The following is a 20,681-nucleotide window of genomic DNA, read 5'->3' on the forward strand; positions in this document are numbered from 1 at the left end:
GTCTGGCAATAAGTAATGATTGGGTATTTATTATTGTAAAAAATGCTAATTCTACTCATCCAGGATCAACTGAAGGTGACCACTTTATCGGCCACCAAAGGATGACAATGCAAAAACTATATATATATATATATATATATATATATATATAGAAAAATTGGTGGTAAATGACATTGAAATTTTTAAATCATGTGCAATATGAATCATATCATGCTTATATTTCCCACTGTTTTTAATTAGGATTACGATTATATATGCAGGTTGGAAAGCCTAAACCGTAATAATTTTCCCCATCATTCAGTGGCATTTTCTCAGATTCTGCAGATTAACGGTTTTGTTTAATGAAAGAAAAGATCCTTTCACATTTCACTTAATACTTAAATTAGGAGTCATTATTTACCAGAAGATGAATCTTCCCATATCATGTTCTCCCCTCAGTAACACACGATTATGCTTTTACACCTTATGGTTTCATGGTATATTAAAATAAACATGATGTTTAGCGTTCTATGTTTCTTCTGAATTTTGGCAGCTAGACTCTTTTTTTTTTGTGTTGATCAGGTTTTTGATGGTCGTTTGTAATATAGGAATCCCCACACTTAGGGATCAAGGCATGCTCTCTGTGTTTGATTCATTATTTACTCTGTTTGATATTTGTACAAAGGTTTTCAATTTCATTGATTTTTTAAGGACTTAACTAGATGGTCAATTATGAACATAGTCAAAGTAATGTTTTGTAAATGCTAAGTTACATTTAATAGAACTGTCATGTGGATCTTTTCAATTGTGTAAAAATGCAATGGAATGCATAGACTTTTTCTGTATTTTTTTAAATAAACCATTTTATGAGTGTACCAAGATGAAGCATTTCTTAAAGGCAAATGACCAGACACAGTTAAACACTGTCACAAACCATAAACTTGATTACAGTTATTCACAATCATTAGTAGCCTAATGTAGAAAGGCTTGTTTGGCCATACCTGCAGCTGTATGTATTATAAAATACATTAAAAAGGTTACCTATGTGATTATGGAAGTGTCTACATTTCAGTACATTCTTCTCTTAATATCTTGTCTTAAGTTGCACAATTATAATCATTTTATATACATTTTAGTTGGAAGTTCGTTGCAACGGTTCAATGTTCAAACAGGGCATTCTCTTGCATTACACCTCTATACAGAATCTGTATGTCCATCTGTTGTGTGAGGTCAGTGGTTGGTCTGTTATCACTCAAAAACCACAGTCTCTGTGGCTGAAAGAAATCTTTGCTCGTCCCCTGTTGCACTGTCTTGCGAGGCTGTTCTCCTTTCCTTTCACCATCGACATGAACTAGACCCATGTTTCTGGTTTACTTCGTGGGCCTTTTGGCTTTCCAAAACGAGATCCGAAAGCTGTGGGGTAAGAAAGGAGTCATCAACTGTTCACAATGTCATGCGTTGGCATTAAAGTACCAGGTATCATCAATGTGAACTGAGGACATTTAAAATGGAGTAGCTCCATCTGGTGTCAACTCTCAGAACACCAGTTTGAAAACATTTTGGTCTTTTAAAAAAGTGTATTTTAAAGAGGCGGATAGCTTACAAAATAAGAATCCAACAGCAGCACCATAGGGTGGTGGAGCAGACTGAGGCGGGGCTGGGGGAGGGGCTGAAGGTGGAGCTGGGGGCGGGATCGGAGGCGGAGCTGTTTTTGCTGAAAATGACATTTAAATGATGTTCAAACCACACGAAGCTGCTTGTCATTTGATTTAAATGCTTATTTTAATAGAATGAAATTTAGTACAATTAGTTGTATCAACCAGGAAAAGTGGTTATTATACATACGCCTCTGTCTTCCTTTCAAAAACTTAATACTCTGTAAGAAAAGAAATATGTATTCACATTTATAGAATCTGCTTTTATCCAAAGCAAGTAGGCTACTATTCACACATAAGAGGCCATTCACACAGAACACGTTTCTGCATTAAAAAACGCAAGAGGCATGGTAGTACAATAAAAAAAAAGTGAGGTCTATAGCTTTTCTTTTCTTTTTTTAAGTGTAACTGAGCTCTGTGGACTCGTTTCATGTGCGAGATGCTCAACAAGATTTGAGACACAAGCGCAGTTTTCAAACCAGTAGTGTAGCCACAAAGGGGAATTTCAAATTGGTGGTGGCTTTATCTTGAGCGCTGTATTTTTAGAATGGCTGAGGACGCAAAGGACACAAACCGTGAGCACAATGGTCAAACATTTGTACAAAAAAAATCGATGGAAAAGTTGAGCAATGGAATACAAAAACAATCTGTGTGAACGGCCCCTTTAAAGTGTATTCAAGTTAGGCTATACATTTTTCAGTATGTAGGTTCAATGGGAAAAAGGGGGTTTTAAATAAATGTTTATTTGCCATCAATAAACTGTATTTGGTACATGTAAAGTGCATGGCACAATAAGCATGTCAAATCCAGAGACTTTAGAAGTATAACCTTGGTCCTGGCCTTGCTGACCAGTGAAGTTTTCTCGCCCCCTCGGTTTGTCCGGTTGTCTGTTGGTCCCGTTGCTGCTGGCTGACTGCTGGGTGCCGTCTGGTGCTCTACTGTATTGGCCACAGGGCAAGCTAAACTAAGGTTGTGTAGTCTTACTTATGCAGTTTTTTATATCAATCACTGTCAATGGATTTATGCTGCCACTCACCTTTGCCTCCAGTTGCCATGGTTACAGAGACTGGAGGAGTCAGCGGAGCCACAGATAGAGGCTCTGTAAAATTAAACACAGCTGTGCACACATAGATCCAATAATAGTGCGGCATCTTTATCTCTGTCGCACAGTGACACACACTACACTGCAGAGCACTTGAGAGGGTACATTTGCTTATGCGTGTTATGCTGTAATGACACTTTTGACTGAGGTGTGGGAGGGCACAATGGAAACACCAACCTACCTTGTTTTGAACTTTTTGCTCTTACGCTCTGTTAGAAAATGACACATTTGGTAAGAGTGAGTCAAGCATTAATCATACAAAAGGAAAGTCATAGCACAGCACCTCTGTACAGCTCAAGTTAAGGACTGCATGAAAATTAGAGTGTTGTGGGTCAGCCATATTATGCTATGTAGCTACTTCTAAATGTGGACAAAATTCACTTCTAGCATACAGTATAACATGTAGGGAGAGTATAAAGGTAACCTTGCTTCGGCTCCAAGAACTTTCCAGGAAGGATCTGGGTTGGGAGCTGCCTGACCATTCAGATGATGTGCCCACTCTCAGTCTCTGCTGCTCGGGCTCAGCTGGCAGACAGAGGGCGTTGTTGTCAGACACTTTAAAGGAAAAATATCTTTAACAAACGTAGATGCACCGTTTTTCTGTATACTGTAAACTGTACTGTATACTGCACCTTTCTCCGTGTGAAAGATGAAAGATTCTGGAGTTCTTTCAGGAAGTGGTGGAGTGACAGTTTCTTTATGAAACAAAATAGCAAAACGCATAGCCTACTGTGAGTCTGTGCACATTTATATCAGAATACTTTTTTTTTTATGTTGGGGATTGTATAGGCTATTGAACAATTCCATTTGTGTATTTAGTTAGATGGATATGTGATACAGTACCTGTCCCTGGAACTGGTCTGAACGTCTCAGATGTCTGCTCATGTGGTGTTAGGGTGTGTAGTAGAGATTCTGTGGTCAAAAAAGGGAAGTAAGTAAATAGCCTATTTAAAAAATAATTAACTAATAGCACCGACAGAACTTACTTAAGGCAAGACACCAAACAGGGTAAAAAAAGTACAAGATATCACCATATTTCCCCAGTTAATTGATTACATTAAGAGTTGCACACATTTCTTTGACAATCTGAAATTTTATATTTAAATATGCAAATGAGTCATGATCTAATTAAAGATGCACTAGTTTGCATACATTTCCAGAACAGAAGTCTGAACACAACACCTATTAAGCCAGGTTAACAGTAATTTTTTTTTGTTTCATTTTGTTGACATAGGCTATTAGAGTTAGTTAGGTTTTTACAGATGGGGATTTTGGATTTCTCTTTTTATCACTCTGTAAATCTGAAAATAATGGCAACACGAATCCACTCAGAAGAATTATGTCTATCAAAAGACTCGTTCAGATTCGTTTACTGGTTCATTTGGTGACCCTTTCTGTAAGTTACATCATTACCAGTAGGTGGCGACTGGTGAGTGTCTTTTTAAGGCGTTCCTTCAAAAGATTCGTTCAAAAGTTCAGATTACCATAACAACATAGCCTACATAATACAGGAAGCTAAACAATCATAACTGATCAGCACGACGCATGTCTTTGAAACAAAAAGTAAGTAGGCTAAGCGAACACAAGAACAACCATTATTCATGTGACGGCAAAGTTTATTTAATGAACACTTTCACCTCAGCTACAGTAGCATAGCATTCACCTCAGATTTCTCGAAGATAAACTGATTGTGCTTAGAAAAATAGACTTTTTATTAAGTGGAAATGTCATACGTGACATAATAACGTGAACAATTGTTACGTTGTTTTTTTTAATGTTGTAGGCCTCTATGAGGCTGGTCATCTCCCTTAGCCTATTCGTTTATGACAATTGAATCAATCGATTCGTGTCTGAAGTATTTTGTTTGCTTTGTTGTAACGTTACTGATTTTATAGATTCATTTTAAAATTGCGTTTATTTATAGCATGGTTTCGCTTGTCATCACTTAATGGTGTCGTCAGCTTTACAACACACCAGTATGTTGTTTGTTTTTTAGAGCAAATTCAAAGTTCACTTATTTTCTTGTGCACTGTAGTGAGTCTTACCCTGTGGATGTTTGTACAGTAGGGGAGGAGGACTGTGACTTGTGATCGCAATAGGACTGAGTGGAACAGATGATGCTGCAGGAAAAAAAGGAAGTTGTCAAGTCTGTAGCCAAAATAAATGTATTGCTGGTTTGCTTAGACGTCCTGTATATATATATATATATATATATATAATAACTGACTTACCAGGAAGTGACATTCTAAGTTTTAGGCTCTGAAATAAAGAAAACAAGCCTTTTATGTCTCATTTATAGCCTATTGTTCTTATTACGCTCAGCAAAATATCTCCAAAAATTGCACCAGGTTGTTGGTTAATGTCATGGAAATTTTAGACTGTATATTAAACTAACCATGTTTCTGACAACTAACCTTACTTCCCTTTCATGCCTACAGGCTAACAATTCTAAAACAATGTCAAGTCAAGTCATCCTCATTTATATAGCGCTTTTAACAATGTAGATGGTTTCAAAGCAGCTATACAGAGATAAACTTAATATAATTTAAGGTAACAGAGATTGGTTTTGTTTTATAGCGGTTCTTGAATAATGTTATTTTCCAGCTAAAGTTAGTTTTGATTGATTCACTTCCTAAATTAGGGGCCGCTAAGAGGACACCGTTCTCTCTAAACAGACTTTAAACACGAACCTGTGATAAACGCTGATGGCGTTCACATGCGCAATAAAAATTGATTCTATAGTTATGTGCGTTTGATTGAATATATGTGTGCAGGTTTGTAATTCCCTACAAACCATGCCTAAACAAACTACTTGTCTTGCCTATACATTTTGATACAGAATTTTATTTTATTTTATCACTTCGGGGTTGGTACGTGAACCCTAATTTCCACAACGCTTTATCTGTAGAGTGGAATAGGGATTCTCCATAGGGAGAGGCTGTACTAAATGTACTAAAACGTTCTGTCCTGTGTTTTTGAATGTTGTTATGTTGCCATACCCCTTTGACTTTGAGTGTGTGTGTGTGTGTATAAATAACATAGTTTGGGAAAACTTGTGATTATGAAGTAATGAAGAACCAATCAAATTGTAGGGAAATTATGAAATGCATCATGTCATTTTCGCCCATTCTCCTTTTCTATAAAAACTGTTGAATGTGTTTACTGGTGGGATTCTCAATGGGATTTGTCTGAGATCCTCCGGCCATGCTTATTGCTTCTTTTTGGGAGACTCTCTGAGAACTCCTCGAGAACTCCCGGCCGTAATAGAGAGCATTTAAAGTACAATTACTCAAGTCTGTCTGTCATTTAAGCTGCGCAGCGAAGAAAACAAGTAAGTTAGAATTATCGACTCGACTGTAGACTGGCTGGAGTAGCCTATAGGATTACACGGATGCTGTAGTTTACTGGAGACTCGCTGAAGTATAGTTAGGGAGCGTGGCGCTGTAGTCGACTGGAGACTCGCTGAAGTGTGAACTTAGCTAACGTCAATATATAGACGCGCTAGAGTATAAGTTATGGTAGTATAGTTAGGTTTAGGGAAAAAATCTAGAACATTAATTAGTCTATACATCTACTGCCCTGCATCTGCTCACCTTGCTCCTTGACCAGGATCGTTTCATGTCTGTCTGAGCTTCAGATGTTTGCCCAGACCATTCTAAAGATTTCCCAACTCTCATTACAACATCCTGTGGCATTTCCCGTGTCACATTTTGTACCAAATCTATTGAAAATAAGATGCAAATTAGATAAGGTACAAACAAAGTGACCTGATGAAATTTGATGTTGATTCATCATCAATGCCTGTGATCGTCATACCTTTATCCATGGCCATTTCGAAAGACTCTGGAGTTCTCTCAGGCAGTGGGGGTACTGGTGAGGGTGGGCTGTCTAGAGGAAACGGGAAAATTTACAGGTGCTTAAGACCACACATATTTGCATCTATAGACACAAATGTTCAAGTCTGCATAATGCTCACCTTTGTTGACACTCTCAGAGCCTGAGCTGGTTGGGATCACCAATGTCAACAGCTCACTGGTTTCACTGATATCTGGAAACAAGACCAGTGATATATGTTTTTTTTTAGTAGTTATTAGTTTTGAAACAAACAATTGAATCAATCGACTCCTAAAATTCTGGAATCGTAGGCCTACATTGATAGAGATTTGTATGAAGATATTTTGTTTGCTTTGTTGTGGGTTGCTTTCTTACCCTGTGGATGTTTGTACAGTAGGGGAGGAGGACTGTGACTTGTGATCGCAATAGGACTGAGTGGAATAGATGATGCTGCAGATAAAAAGGAAGTTGTCAAGTCTGTAGCCAAAATAAATGGTTTGCTTAGAGGTCCTATATATATATATAGGCCTATATATATATAAAAAAATTATATGGAAGAGACTTAAACTTATTTATTTCAGTTAAGTTTTTTTTGGTTTTAAGTTCAAGAACTAAAATGACTAACAACAGCCTGTATAATGCATTTTAAAAAGTATTCTTAATGCATTAATTATGTCTTGTAATGCATCTTATAATGCATTATATGATCTCATGACTAATCAGAACCACAGTTATAATACAGGTGAAACATTTGAATATCTTGCAAAAGTTCATTTATTTCAGTAATTCAACTTAAAAAGTGAAACTAATATATTATATAGACTCATTACATGGAAAGTGAGATATTGCAAGCCTTTATTTGTTATAATTTTGATGATTATGGCTTACAGCTTCTGAAAACCCAAAAGTCACAATTAGAATATTGTGAAAAGCTGTTAAAACAAATACAGGCTTGGAATATCTCACTTTGCATGTAATTTTTCGAGTCTCACCTGTACAATAATTCTTAATTTTTACACCATTAGAAAGTATAAAGGAATACAACACATGATAAACAATGTAATCTGTAAACCAAATAAACTTTTTATTTGGTTTACAATAATTCTTAAAAAGATTTAATGTATTGCAACATACATTATAAATTTGTTTCTATTTCTTTATGCATAAAAGCTTAAAGTAAACTGTTAAACAAATTACTTAAACTAAAACCGTAAAAAATAAAAACATTAATTTAAGCAAAAAAAAGACAAAAGTACATCAAATTACTAATGCTTAAACTAAAATTAAAATGAAAACTTATTAAAAAAAATAAACGCCAATTCAAAATATGCATATAATAATGGTATATAAATAATACTGAAATCACATTGGTGAGAAGTGGACATTGTGTTCTTATTTAGACAGTGAGTTGGACTAACCGTTCATTTCGTCTGCCAGTATAAAAGACTCCGGGGTTCTCTCTGGCAAAGGAGGAGGGGTGTCTTCATCAGATGAAGGTGTATTTGCACCTATACAAATTGTAAAATTAGCATAAGTGATCCATCATAAATCATTTTTGAGAGAATCAGTTGTTAAAAGTCATAGGTTTTCATACCTTTATCATTGCAGTTATGTATTGGCAGTTCCAACACCTGGTTATTAAGCACTAAACTAGGTATTGTAAGACAAGGGTTATTAAGCACTAAACTAGGTATTGTAAGACAAGGGTTATTAAGCACTAAACTAGGTATTGTGGGACAAGGGTTCTCCATCCAGATTTCATGAACCATAGAGTCCATAACACTGGGATTTTCACCAGCTGGTGGAGACTCAGGACCAAAATAAGGATCTTCCACAGTAAAGCAGAGGGTGCTGGAGATAATAGGCTTGTGGTCTTTGCCAACGGGACTAACATCTTGGTTTTCTTCCCGCTCCAGATGCTTCATATTTGGCCTCAGCTCCTGTACTAGGCTGATGGGATGATAACATGCAGCCTGGGTAAGATCAGTGTTGAGGCTGGTGGATGGCTCAGTTTTTTGATATCCACAGGTTGTAACATCTCTTTGAGGAGTTGGTGCTACGATTGACCTCTGATATTTAATCTGGGCCTCACTCATTGTACTGAGCATGTCTGCAGGACTGACTTTGGTGGAGATGACCTCTTGACTGAAAGGATGTAAATGTGGTTGTGGCCAAGAAGGGATTTTCTGTGTAATGTGATTGTGTTCATCCATTAGGATTTCCATCTCATTTCTCCTATTATAACAGCAAAAGATTTAGTTATAATCGGAAATAACACAAAACAGTCTCAGTGTGTCTTAGACAAGAAACAATTCAAGATTTTTTTTATTACAATTAGGTTTCTATTTAACTCTTTTATGTCCTTTTTTCTGAGTGACATACACAATAGTAAAGACTCATAACTCCAAAACTATAGCAAGGAGAGTCATCATTTGATAGATAATGTTTACATTTTTTTTTTCATTACATTTTGACATTCTCATGCTGAGAAACTGCTGAGAAAAGACAAAAAATGTGCTCAAGGAAATATTCACTTTCTAATTTGACATGCAATAACTCAGGAAGGAAATAAGGTAGGAGGACAATCATTTTTTCAAAGTAATCAAAAGTTATAGCATCTGGAATCAGGGTAGGCTTTTTTTTTGCCGAGCGTCCAAAAAAACATTTTAACCATTTGTCATTTTAATGTTATATCTTTAGATCTAAGTGAAAACAAAAATTTGCTCAAGTTTAGTCAAAGCCCAAAACAATTATGCTTCTTGTATTCTACTCTGTTAGACCTTTCAAATGACATATAACTCATGACTATCTGAGCTGTATGATGTTTTTGACATATTACCGTACATAGTACAAATATTTCATGAAATAATTCAGCACTACTTAGCAGTTAATCAAATTGGCTACATGTATTGTAAAGTTCAGATTCTAAGCTTTCAAATAAATGGAACTTATTTTGTGTTGATCAAGGCAGTAGTTTTGAAAAATATGATTATAAATTGTTTCGTAGCTAGGTGGCGCCCAACGGTAGTACACTCTGGTTTATAGGGAGGACTCAGCACTCGTTCAGAGTTCATCAGAATGGTTAGATGCATTAAAAAGCTGAGTTTCTTAAGCTTTAAAATGATAGCTTACCTATTTTGTGTTACTACTTTAGGTCATTATTAGGTCATTAGCTCAGGGGGGAAGGTCATTAGCTCATTGATTTCTCAGGAAGGTGTTAAAGTTGTGGCTTTGTGGTAGTATCAAAATTGTGGTACTATCTCTGTCTGTTTGAGCAGCCTGTCTTAGCAACACTAGCTCAACCAAGGGCATTAGTTTGAGGGTGGAACATATCTGTTTTTGACCAACGGCAAATGGGTGAATCTTTTGGGGGGGTTTTATCTTTGGGGATGCTATTGGAGCAGAAATTACACAGTTCAGACAAAAATGAAAAGAATTTTGAAAAATGTGTCAGTGTTGTTGTTTTTTTCATACTATGAAAGTCAATGGGGCCCAAAACAACATAGGACCCCACTGACTTTCATTGTATGGACAAAAGCAATTGAAACTTTTTTGTTTTAAATATCTACTTTTGTGTTCCACAAGAAAGTCATACAGATTTGGAATGGATCAGCATGAGGGAGAATAAATTCTCCATTTTTGGTTGAACTATTCCCTTAAAATCTGGATTAATACCATTGAAATTAAAGAGATTTCCTCAGACCTGTGCTCAGTTTGACGCAGCGCTCTGAAGTCTGTCTCAGTCTCTGATTCGGAGTCGCTGAAATCTGAGAGCTCACTCCCACTGCTTATGGTGACAGGTAAGGTGGAAGCTGGGACCTGATTGATGATCAAATTAAATTGTTCATGATTCAGGCCAGCAAAATGCTCTGACTATGATGTGTTAAATGTCATAACTAGAAAGCTAAATCAGTGGGAAATAAAATGACATAATTTATGTAAGAGTGAGTAATAATGGTGTCTTATCTGACCTCTCTGTTTGGTTCTTCCATTGCTGCTAGATATCTCTCAAACAGCAACTTGATGGTCCTGTATACTAGTTCATATTGTTCCTAAGAGAAAGAGAAGAAATTGATCATTAGGTAAAATTGAGGCGTTTTAGTTTTTATTGATGATGGCAAATTAAGGAGAAACCATTTTGGTTACCTTAGTCTGAACCACAGAGGGCCTCTGTGTACGCATGTCCTTTACCAGTTCAAAGATGCTGAAATTCTCTGGTATCATCTAAACAAGAGCAAATAAGATTAACATCTTACCTAAAGTATGTGCCTTTATTTTTGTGCCAGTACAATGAAAGCTTCAGTAAGATGTTTTGAATCCTTACCTGTCTCTTCAGTAGATTCCAGGTATAGTCGATGGCACACAATACACCCGTTCTCCCACAGCCTGCACTGCAAATCCCCAAACAGTCCCAAGAGAATGAGCCACAGTGAAAACACAATGATCTTTTCTTACATTCTTACTCTTTAGTGTAGTTTAAAGGTTAAATTTTTCTACATAACACTGCTGTGAAGTCACAAGAATGATTTCATTTTAACAAGTCCATTAACTGTGCTCAGAATATTCTGTGTGGAAAAACAAGTTTTAAAAACAAAATTGAAAAACACTTATTAAATATTTAAGCAAATCTCAAAATTAATATCCCTTCATACCAGACATTATAGTATACTAGTATTTTCTCTGAATATTATTGACCTCCATAGTTCAGACTGAAATATAGGTTGAGGAATGTCCTAATAAAACTATAATTAAATCTTCATATTATATATTTTTCAGTCTTAATGGTTAAGGTAACTTATAAAGAATACCTTAAAGAATTAATTTCTCTTCTGTTGGTTATGTAATTTCTTTCGGCATAGCATTAACTGTCATTATAACTCAGTGTTAGAAGTAGTGCAGATGCTTGTTGGGGTATTTGCTTGTTGTTGGTCAACCACCTACATATTTCCTGTGTAAAAAATGGTGGTGGGCATTTTCCATGGTTACAGATACAAACAAATCTTGCGTTCATGGCCACTAAAACTTTACATCATGGCCACAACATAAGCGCATTGTTTATCTGAATAGCCCCCAGCTGCAATCATTAATCATAAATGGATCATATTGGTCCATCACATCAGATACAGGCATTTACCTGCAGTGAATGCAGATGGGAAGCTCATCATGATCCTGGTAAATGCGCATGTCCTGCAGCAGCTCCAGGATGGCAGGAATGGAGTCAGGTACTCCGTGATCCGGCCAGTTCACATAGTGCAGCTGTTTCAGTGTCCGGGACACCTGGAAATAACCGGTGTGTTATAAAACTGTTTGTTTTTTTCTGGCAACCTGGTTTGCTTGTCATTAAACCACCACATTTTGGTGGTTTTCTTTCATCACTACAAAACATTTTCGGAAATGTCAGCACCTGTCTGTGTTTATGTTTGTTCCACTACAATGTCTGCACTACAATTGCTGCACTTGACTATTAAAAAAAAACTGAATGCTTTTGTACTCTTGCGCAGTGACATTTCCAAGAGAAAAAATATATATCTTAGGCCACCACAACAGTGTTTGACCTATATCAATACTTTTATATTTTGACGAACTTGACTCAAGTGTGAACACATCAAGCGATCAGTTTATAAAGTACTTATTTAGCTCATATTTTGGCAAACATCTAGTCTGGACATTGAAGAAAAATGATGCAATACAGAAGATTAAAAATTAAAAGCCAAGAAAAACAACCTTTTTTTGCGCTTACACTCAAATATGTATAATTCAAATCAAATTAATTATTATATATATCCGTATAAGAGCTGAATGACTCTGAAAAAAAAACTTTTTTCAGTTCATTGAAGTCAAGACCAAAGAAGTGTTACTTACTTGTTTACACGTCACCTTCAGCGTCCTTATCAAATATTCTCCCTTATTCTCATCAGACTCCTGGACAAAAGCAAACATGTACAGTACGTGAATGGAATGTTCATTGGATCATTAATGTGTTGGTAATATTTCGGATAATGTTATTCAATAGTGAATAACTATTTGCTGATCTACAATCTTACATTTGACTTTATTATTTATTTGGAGGGATGCATCAATATTAAAATTCTGGTTGACACGATAAGCTAATAACTACTTTCATGCTATGGTCGATAACAATTCTGTACTATTTTGTCTAAATAAATAAAATAATAAATACGTTTCATTTAGGCAGCACAGATTACATTTACAAGTTTTATTAAACTATTACTGTTTTCAAAGATAAACTTTACACTGAAAGAAAAAGAATCTGTAGAAAAATGGAAAGGGTACTAGTAAATTTTCTTCCAGGACATTATCCGTTAAGATTACAGACATTTTCCAATTTTATGGACTTTTTTTACAGTGTGAGCTCTCTTTTTTTTTTTTTTTTGCATCCTTCTTAGCAGTTTGAGATGTACTGATGTAGTGTTTTAGATTCAGGGTTGCTACATGAATGCTGAGAATCAAGCTTGAAAAGGCATGCGTCTGAGTGCATATAAAACACAAGGACAGGAAGTGTGGTGTGAGTGAAGGAAGAAGTGTCTCTTACATAGTGTATGGTGAAGGGCTCACACACAAACACATCCTCCTTTGACTCCGGCCAGTAACGCTCACATTTTTTCTGAAATAAAGAGGAAATGCTGCATTCAGTCTCAACTGCTCCCTTCAGATGCATCTGTACGCTATGAGAATAGCACTGTAACAATTTCAAAAGTCGTGATAGGGTGGGAGCTCAAGATAAAAAATAAAAAAAGTAGAAGAAAATGTCATGCTTGATGCATTGCTTCACCTTTCTGAGGCAAGAAGGATGTGGTTAATAAAAATGTAACAAAAATGCTTTCTTTAAGACACTGTGACTGACAACATTTCCTCTAATACACTGTCAGTTACAACTTACCCTTCCCATTTCAAACTCTCGGCAAGCCATCACAATAACCTACAGAGAGAGAGAGAGAGTTAATATGGAGGTATTTCCGCATGAGAATGATTCTCCTTTGCCAGAGATCGAACAGGTTGAACCTGTTTTTTTTAAAGGAAGTGGAATGTGTGTGAAATGGTCATACCTGCACATTGTATTCCCACAGCATCCTCCAGAAGTCCAGCACAGTGTTTGGCAGCGGGCCTTGTGTGGCAATATAAGCCCTAGAGCCCAACACCCCCTGAGATAAATAGAGAACAAATAGCAGCTGTTACTGATATTTTCTCAGTGATTGTTTAAGCATTACATTTTCTGTTTAATCTGCATTAAAGTATTGGATTTAGTGTATGTGTACATAGCATGATATCTTTCTTGCATATGACCATCTTACCTTAATGAAACTAGCATTAATGTAGTCCGTGTCATGTTTGGATTTAATGAGGGAGAGCTTTACTCTGCTGTGATCAACTGTGAGAAAATACATTCGTCAGCATCTTTAGCATTACTGTAATCATCACAATCATCATCTCATGTGTTTTAAGCAGTGTTTTAACGAAGCACAAATATTGTGTCATTTGCATTTTATACCACATCAGCTTTTCTAATGCAACAACCGATAACGACAATACAGTAAAGTACAGTACTTTATATTTTGGTATGGTATAATTACAATACAGTATTCATGTTCATGTATCGCTCACTGTGTTTGTATGCATTTACTGTCTACATTTCTATGCTGTCTGCATGACGTTATGTGTTCTTTGTTGTGGATTTGAATGTTCTGCACAATTTGACTGCATTGGCTCTTGTTCTGGACTGGGCAAATGTCCATTGTCCATATGATTGATTATATGACTGTATGATTTATTGTGCATCCTTGAGCTCGAGAAAGGCACTATAAACTATATAACTATATAACTTGAACATATTATTATTATATTATTAGAGAAAATATGGTGCTGTACAGTATATTATGGTACATTATACAGCAATATAGTATAATGTAATGTCCTTTTAGTATAGTCAGATGTCAAATGTAATACTCACAGGGAACAATGTCCTTGTATCTGTTCTTCTTCACGTTATCTTGTTTGTCCGCAGCTGTGGAGGGGTATGTCTTCTCTGCTCGATATTTTGTAGACTGCCTCTTCAGTTTCTGTTTTGACCAAATTACATAAAATTCGGTTGTGATTTTGTGCCATAAAACTTTTGGATTCTCTACATACTAAAGGTGGTTCAACCCACAAGTTCAGGGCTGAGATGTTAATATTGATATTAAACACTTCAGAAGAAACTTCTAACAGGGTTAACCCTGAATCCATTTTTGAGTTTTTATCTAAAGAAAATTTTAAAAACCTTATAGGTTTTTTTTATTGCTTTTTTGTAGTTATTTTTTAGCTTGGCATGAAAATAGCCAAGGAATTAACCTGGCATGACATTAAAACACTAACCAACCAATGCAAATATGGATATTATTTTAGAAGACAAAGCAAAGTAAGCAAAGCTTCTATTTCAAAGTCTTATTTGCAATGGTTTTGACATCTCAGCAGCAGTGATCTAAGACTAACAGAATGCAGTTTATAGCCCTGTGGTTAAGATCTGTGAAAAATAGATAAGTGTGGCTGTGTATATGCGTGTGTGTGTGACTGTCACAACAACATGCATGTGGGATGTACCATCGCTCTCCTTTGTGTGTCTCTGAGCACAAGCACCTTGATACCAGACCAAGAGACTTTCCGACCACAGCTGAGCTTACGAGAAGCCTTAAAGGGATAGTTCACCCAAAAATGAAAATTAGATTTACTCACCCTCAAGTCATCCTAGGTGTATATGACATTCTTCTTTCAGACGAATACAATCGGAGTTATATTAAAAAATGTCCTGGCTCTTCCAAGCTTTATAATGGCAGTGAATGACCGTTTCTGTTTTGAAGTCCATAAAAGTGCTCCACACGCTCCGGGGGGTTAATAAAGGCCTTCTGAAGCGAAGCGATGTGTTTGTGTAAGAAAAATATTCATAATTAACACGTTACAAAGTAAAATTTTAGCTTACGTAGTCTATTTAAACCTAAAGCGCAACTTACGCAACTTGTGTTGGAACGTTGGAAGTAGCGTAGTGCGTCATGGCGTAGTGTAAATATCAGCACTCAGCAGTAGCTATGTCGCATTACTCGCATAAGTTGCGCTTTACACTTAAGTGGAATCCGTATGTTCGTTTGGCCGGAAGCTAGTTATTTTACTTTATAAAGTTTTTTAAATATGGATATTTTTCTTACACAAACACATCGCTTCGCTTCAGAAGGTCTTTATTAACCCCCCTGAGCGTGTGGAGCACTTTAATGATGGATATGCACTTTTATGGACTTCAAAACAGAAACAACCATTCACTCCCATTATTAAGCTTGGAAGAGCCAGGACATTTTTTAATATAACTCTGATTGTATTCGTCTGAAAGAAGAATGTCATATGACTTGAGGGTGAGTAAATCATGGACTAATTTTCATTTTTGGGTGAACTATCCCTTTAAGAGCCCAACAGACAGTGAGCAAATATAGCAAGCTGAGTAATTAGCATGGGATCTCTGAGCTGAAACAGTCAGGACGGCATGTAAGGGACCAGCCATCACGCTGTGGGAAACCCTCAAGTTTTGTACAGTGAGACTGGACTCGTATCTGGCATTTCTCTACATTTATGTCCCTTGTGTCGGCATACATTACGGTCCAGCAGTGAGGACCAGTAGTTCTGCTCTCTCAGTGTGATGGGAACTTGGGTTTCCATGCTCTGCCAAATAGACAGTTTCTCTTCCTGTAAACGTTCCTTTAGTAAGCGATTCAAATCACTTATTATGGCAGAAGTCTTGTTTGGCAGCATTTTGACAGACATAATAAAGCAGCAGCATGTTTAAAAGAGCATTTTATAATCTGAGTAATTATTCACCCTTCATGTGAATGAGAAAACTGGCAGCAGACTGGCCTGGTTGGTTTGACATTGGGTGTTGGACACTTTGCAGCAGCTGAGGACTATAACAGACACTGTGTAGCGTTCAGGCTGGACCACAGAGCATGTTTTGTTCTGCTTAACAGGATGAAGCCATGGTGGCAAGGGCATGCCTAAATAAGTTTGGTACTTCAGGGACAAGTACGTAATGGGTGCAATCTTAGTTACGAGAGTAACATGTACCTGGGTGATACATGTTTAAGCGCTAAAAATGGCGTGATATTACTTTTAAATTTTCTGTTATGGCTATTTGTATTGTTTGACAATACAGTGTTGTAACCATTTACAGCTGAGGTTTTCAAATATTTTGATGACAATGACCCCAAAGTACAGTATACGCTAGATAGTTTCATATACAAAGAGCCATTACTTTGTGAGAATAAAAATGTGTGATATTATAAAGGCAACATTTTTTATTAAATTAAATAATTGCCCCCCGCCCCCCGCACACATGATATGCAGAAAAAAAATCTAGGCTATATTGTGGCCACAAATGAACCGTTCATTAAAACGTCATCACGTTTTACTAATTTGTTCCCTCGTTTTAAGTAAACCGTGCACATGATATAATAATTTGTTCCCTCGTTTTACTATATCGTGGCAACGTTGTAATAATTTGTTCCATTGTTTTAGTTAAATTTTGTAAAATGACTGAGAGAACGAATTATATTGTGCGCATGATTTACTTAAATCGAGGGAATGAATTATTATATCAATTTACTAAAATGATGAGAGAAATTAATTCTTATTTCATGGCCACAATATACATTTTTTCCCCCTCATGTCAAGTGCGGGTCTCCGTACTTTTGTACTGAAGCCAAATCAAAATTACGGTAATTAAATTTGATTACATTTTTTGTTGCATTAAATATGTTTAAAAATATTCAAAACTTTTCCTCAAAATGCTACTTTGTAGACTCTGAGAGCCACACATTTGACATTAGCTCAACTCTAGTTTCTCTAGCAGAACTGCATGGTGCTATAGCGACACCAAGGTCATGAGATTGATGCCCAGTCAACACTGAGAAGATAAGATAAGATACGTCCAGCTAGCAGAAACGTTCTCAGAACTTTGGCTAACATTCCCTGCAAGTTTGGTTAATGTTTTAAAGAAAACATTTGAATGTAATGTTCAAAGAATGTTCCTATAGGTTATATAAGGATATAACGTTTTAACTGTAACATTTTTAGAATGTTTTTAAAGAATGTTATCCGATCTTTTAAGAGAACATTCTTGGAACAAAAAGAAAACTACCCACTTAAAATGTTATAAGAACATTAGGAATAATGTTCTAACAATGTTAGCATTAAACATTTTTAGAATGTTTTTAGAGAATGTTATCCTAACTTTTAGGAGAACATTCTGGGAACCAAAATAAAACTACCCGCTGAAAACATTATTAGAACACTGCATGGAAATGTTCTCAGAACATTTTTAGAACAAAGTATTCTAGCTGGGACGTTTTGGGCATTACGTTATTTTTTTAGTTTGGTTTAGTTCAACAAAGAAAGCTCTTATTTCTATTTAAATATAATGTACTTATATCAGCATATAAGAGTGTTATTTGAAAACCACAGTCCATCCCTCACTGCCTAACATCCTGTTTCACTCTAAGCAAATGAATGCACTGTAAGATGCTTTTTAATAAAAGTGCCTTCCAAATATTAGAGAACAAACTCATTTTTGCATTTTCCGTTTTTGCATGGGTTTAAGTCGAAGTGACACAGCCCAGGATGGGTCATCATGGGTAACTCTCTCTCAGTCACCAATGCCATGACTGTTCACATGGAATATCTAACAGTTGACATTCGAGGGGGGAAGCAAAAAAAGGTTCATTTGGGGAAAGAAAATCTAAGCAGTAGTGAGACGAAGTACTACTTGGGGCTCCCTGTTGTAGACAGTCAGCCATAGATTCAATAATCAATTAGTTAAATAATAAATAACATCACGACAGATGAAAACTTCTGTTATGAAAGCTCAAATTGACAGGCACTATTTAAAAGAGGAAGTCCCCGCTTAGCCATCAGCTCAGTGGCCAGACACATTTTATTTTTAGCTTGCTTTTGGCACATGCATATAATGTAAAAAAGCAGAAACACTGGCACCTTTTTCAACCTATCCACTGTATCACATGACTTGAATCTGAGCATATTTTCACCCTGCGGTGACATTTGTAAACGCAAGACCTAGTTAATAACTTACCAAAAACTCTCCGGCGAAGCCGTTCTCTGCCCCTTCTTGTTCTGCTTCCTTGCTGCCGATTTGGGCCAGTAGGTCCCTCAGAATGCAGGCTTGGGCGTCCATGGCATGATGTGTGTCACAGCAGCTTCCTCCGTCATGTCAGAGAGAGGGGAGATCGGTGGGCTTCTGAAAGGTGTCCATCTTTGGCTTTCTCTCTACGTGCGTTTCTTGTAGGTCTACAGTTGAGTTGAGGAACTGTGCGATGTGTCGTCACGGAAGCAGTGGCAGCAACTGTTCACTAGTTCTGTGGTCAACTCGAAGTATCACTGTGACCCTCTCCGCCCTTCATTTCTTCCTTCAGATTCTCTCACTCTTTTTGTTGCATACCTAGCGTTTATTCTCTGTCTGCGGCCTTCTCTGTCTTTCTGCCCAACACTTTGTAGCACAAGGTTTTAGAGCCAATACCCCCCACACAGGAAGCTTTTGTGGGTGGGTGTGCGCTTGTATGTGAAAAGAAAAATAGTGAAAGAGTCAAAGTCATTTGCTTCATTGCTTGAAGCGGCCAAGCCTGTTTGATGACATTCAAAACAGTTGAACTAGAATCTAGAGAATGTGTAAATGTAGTCAGACCAGAGAAAGATACTTGTGTGGCTCTTGGAATAAATGTATTCAGGCAGTTGACCTGACATGTCAAGCAGTGACTGCAGTGTCTTACTGCAGTTTGACATGCTTAAATGGTGTCTTGTATTAATTCTAATATAAGCATTTTTTTACTCTAAAAATACAGTATTCAACATTTGAAGTGGATCAAAAAAGTTGATCAAAGAACAAGAACGGGTCGGGTATTGTTCAAAATTCATGTATAACTGTGATCAAAAGGTTTTGATCCACTTCAAATGTTGACTATTGTATATATATATATATATATATATATATATAGTTAAGTTTATACTGCTTTTAGCACAGAGTAAGTCTCTTTTTACTGAATTTTTAATACATTTGAAGCAGTAGTTTTAATGTTCATCTGCCTAGTATTTTTCTTACAGTAATTTTTTTTAAATATATATATATATATATATATATATATATATATACACACACATTTAAAATTGCATGTTTAATTTAATGTTACTTGCCATTACACACAAGTCTTCCATCTAGTGGCTGTTTGGTGAAAGTGCAGTCTCTGACCTTTTCCTGTTCTGTCCTGATTCACTGACAAATGTTCTATTACAGGTATAGCACTTTCTATACACAACTTTCTAATCTCGCCTGTAGATTGTCTGTATTTTAATTCTTATTGTTGTGAAGTTTTTGCATGAAAAAGTGCACTTTCACCTTTTCTAGAGTCTTTTTTTAAGTAAATTTGTACTGCATGTGTACTTATGTCTGTCAGCATACTGAAAGACCCCACAAAGCTACTTCAAAACCGCAGTTTGTCCATTAACGGACATCCTGTTTCATTCTAAACAACTGGCAGCAAGGTGCACCAACACAACATAATATCCACACCTCCATTAACACTATGAAGGGCTTGTTCATACTGCTTGTAGCACAGAGTAAGTCTCTTTTTACTGATTTTTTAAAAACATATTTGAAGCAGTAGTTTTTATATTTATCTTCCTAGTATTTGTTTAGTAAATTAGTTGTAGTTAAAGTAGTTAAATTAAGTAGTTTTATAAGGAGACCAAGGACGGCTGTAACATGGGTTGAGTTTTACCGACAGTTTAGAAAACAGGATGAAATACTGTATCTTTCATACATGACCACCAAAAAAGTTTATAGGACAATATTTTGGTAGAAAAAAATAAACTTGTTATTTCTGCATTTAAACGGTTGATTATTTGATTTGCAATCATAATGCGTGTTAAATTAGCTGAACTGGCTTCGCCTGAATCTCCTCCTTTTGTTCTCTTGTGAATCAGATTCTCTTGTTTAATTTGATAACATGCATTTACTTAAAATTTAATTCAAAATGTTAAACTAAATAACGGTATCTGAGCAAAGAGTG

At 36.3% G+C, this 20,681-nt stretch overlaps 1 protein-coding gene across 8 annotated transcripts; it reads right to left on the reverse strand.

The window, feature by feature from the left end:
* Positions 1 to 727: 727 nt before the first annotated feature.
* Positions 728 to 19,187, reverse strand: ptpn22 (protein tyrosine phosphatase non-receptor type 22). Of its 8 annotated transcripts, none has more exons than XM_056268176.1 (29): positions 18,692 to 19,187; positions 14,540 to 14,648; positions 13,884 to 13,960; positions 13,638 to 13,733; positions 13,472 to 13,510; positions 13,124 to 13,195; positions 12,433 to 12,492; positions 11,705 to 11,847; positions 10,895 to 10,961; positions 10,717 to 10,794; positions 10,542 to 10,622; positions 10,274 to 10,389; positions 8,165 to 8,805; positions 7,989 to 8,078; positions 6,946 to 7,047; positions 6,713 to 6,784; positions 6,553 to 6,624; positions 6,330 to 6,457; positions 4,968 to 4,995; positions 4,782 to 4,856; positions 3,580 to 3,648; positions 3,369 to 3,431; positions 3,161 to 3,291; positions 2,918 to 2,945; positions 2,671 to 2,751; positions 2,463 to 2,593; positions 1,825 to 1,855; positions 1,583 to 1,693; positions 728 to 1,392 (listed from the first exon to the last, which is right to left on the reverse strand). In XM_056268176.1, exons 1-29 carry the CDS (start codon positions 18,791 to 18,793, stop codon positions 1,331 to 1,333), a joined length of 2,955 nt encoding a protein of 984 aa, XP_056124151.1. In that variant the 5' UTR covers positions 18,794 to 19,187; the 3' UTR covers positions 728 to 1,330. The 8 variants fall into 8 exon arrangements, with proteins under 8 accessions (XP_056124151.1, XP_056124153.1, XP_056124148.1 ...); XM_056268178.1 differs by having other exon boundaries at positions 2,463 to 2,569; positions 2,671 to 2,733; positions 6,946 to 7,080; XM_056268173.1 differs by having other exon boundaries at positions 2,671 to 2,733; positions 6,946 to 7,080.
* Between the last annotated feature and the right edge of the window lie 1,494 nt (positions 19,188 to 20,681).

The sequence above is a fragment of the Rhinichthys klamathensis genome, unplaced genomic scaffold (assembly GCF_029890125.1).
Source record: "Rhinichthys klamathensis goyatoka isolate OS25496 unplaced genomic scaffold, OSU_Roscu_1.1 h1tg000269l_1, whole genome shotgun sequence".
NCBI classification, from domain to species: Eukaryota; Metazoa; Chordata; class Actinopteri; order Cypriniformes; family Leuciscidae; genus Rhinichthys; species Rhinichthys klamathensis.

Excerpts from the sequence above, each read along its gene's own strand:
- ptpn22 (XM_056268172.1), bottom strand. The coding sequence starts at position 18,793 with ATGGACGCCCAAGCCTGCATTCTGAGGGACCTACTGGCCCAAATCGGC. Across the intron at positions 12,493-13,123 it reads AGCCCTTCACCATACACTAT|GAGTCTGATGAGAATAAGGG; the intron begins GTAAGAGACACT and ends GCTTTTGTCCAG. Across the intron at positions 7,081-7,988 it reads ACTGGCAGACGAAATGAACG|GACCTCTAAGCAAACCATTT; the intron begins GTTAGTCCAACT and ends ATATATATATAG.